Source organism: Cariama cristata, unplaced genomic scaffold (assembly GCF_000690535.1).
Source record: "Cariama cristata isolate BGI_N322 unplaced genomic scaffold, ASM69053v1 scaffold16447, whole genome shotgun sequence".
NCBI classification, from domain to species: Eukaryota; Metazoa; Chordata; class Aves; order Cariamiformes; family Cariamidae; genus Cariama; species Cariama cristata.
This window is the reverse complement of record NW_009628539.1, coordinates 14,274-16,038: the sequence shown is the minus strand read 5'-3', so window position 1 is coordinate 16,038 and position 1,765 is coordinate 14,274. Positions and strand designations below refer to the sequence as shown.

The window sequence follows — 1,765 nt, the reverse complement described above, 5'->3', positions numbered from 1 at the left end:
TTTCCCTCTCATTTCTATGTTTCTTCCTTCTTCTCACAGACTCTGAAAATACTGCAGAATCATCCATTTCACCTACCTCCATTACAGGAGATGGTGATACCTCAGCTCCAGAAATCCCTTCCACAGCTGCTGAAGGTAAGAAGAGACACTATGCCATAAAATCTAATAATAATAGTGTTTAACTTTGTTTAAAATAGATTATGTTGGTAGGATTACAACAACTGTATAAAGTTTAAGGTCAGTCAGCTTCTAATTAATCATCTCAGTGAAGAAAGAATCCGGCTTCTAAAGCCTTCATTTCTAAAATATTGAGTTGTCAAAGTTTGGAAGATATGTAATTATGAACATTTTGGAGCTTTAAACTGCTTGTGCTATTTGTATAGAGTAGGTATCAGCAAAATTGCCCAAATATCAGTGCTTTTGTGTGGCAAGTGGAGAGCATCAATGATTAAATCAGAGTGGGACATCTTCACTTTATAGATTCAATAATATTTGATAATTCTTTCCCAGTCTTAAAGATGGAGATGCCACCACCTCACACAGTACAGAAACTGGTTCTCTATACTTTCCCACTCATCCCTGTTGGACTCTCTCACCAGGGAATTAACGATCAGAGAGAATAAATCACACCATGCTGTAGTTATTTCATGGAGCTGCCTATGGAGAATATCAGCAGAAAGTTCGCTTGAATGCCTGCTGCCTAAGCCCCCAGATCTGCTGCCCAGATCCTTATTGCCAATATTAACAAAATATCACCTTACCTGAGTAATTATTTACTTCAATTTTTGACTCAAATTACCAGATTTTAGAAGCTACAATCCAATTCACTTTTCCTTCAAGGACATACTCAAAATCATATCAGCAATCGTCAGCTCCAGTTGCTATCACTGATTGATATTTTTCTCCAAAGATGTATTTCCTCAACTCTTTCACAGTCCCTTCAACATCCCTGTATTACCCCTTTGCATCCACTTCAGTAAATGAAGAGACTGAGGCAGTATTTACACCAGGAATCCTAAGTACAGCTTACATAGTTATAGTTGCAAAATCAATTTTCAGTCTAAGTGAGACAAGGGAAAGCCATACTGTATGGAAAATGTATGCAATAAAGTTTTAATAAAGAGGGCTAAGAACACATTGCTTCATTCTCCGGTAGCTAAGAAGCTTAAAAATCCAATTTTTAATTCTTTATTTATCATGGTATTATGCGGTGATTGAGACTTAGGTGGAAGTACAAGGGATAAGTCCATGTTTGTTCTCTGAAACAAAGCTTCCTGTATTTTCACACTTTTCTAGCAAAATGACAAATCCAGATTGTTTTAACCAAAAATTTAATCCCGGATCATATTCATGTTTGGTCATTACTGTTCATTGTTCGTTGTTGTTTTTCCTCAAAGCTTCAACAGGTTATTCTGTCACAGAAATAGAGGACTGGATCACATTTGCCCCAGTCACAGACAGTAGCGAGCCATTAGCAACTCCAGCATCGCTATCTACGCTGAGTGAAGGTAAGGAACAGTCAGATACAACCTGTGCGCCTTGCATTCTTGAGGAGCAAAAATGTGTCTATCCTGCATCACCACGCAAGGCATCATTTGAGGCTCAGAAAGTCCCTGAGTTGCCAAGGTGGCTAGGAGGCAATCCTGGGCATACCTTGTATGATTGTCCGTTCACGTACTCCTCCTCAGCACCTCTTAGTGGTCCCTGTTGGGGAGGAGAAATGAACTTATACGGAGCTTGGGTCCAGCCCTTCTTCAATGCTGAT

General features: G+C 39.2%; 1 protein-coding gene across 1 annotated transcript in view; it reads left to right on the top strand.

Annotated features, from left to right (window-relative positions):
- LOC104165281 (deleted in malignant brain tumors 1 protein-like) overlaps positions 1-1,765 on the top strand; it is a gene marked incomplete at its 3' end in the record, with an annotated part of 19,408 nt that overhangs the window by 7,656 nt on the left and 9,987 nt on the right. Inside the window, exons 6-7 of the mRNA XM_009704859.1 lie at positions 40-135; positions 1,398-1,508. Coding sequence (XP_009703161.1) covers positions 40-135; positions 1,398-1,508 — 207 coding nt within the window. The remainder of the gene's footprint in view (positions 1-39; positions 136-1,397; positions 1,509-1,765) is intronic.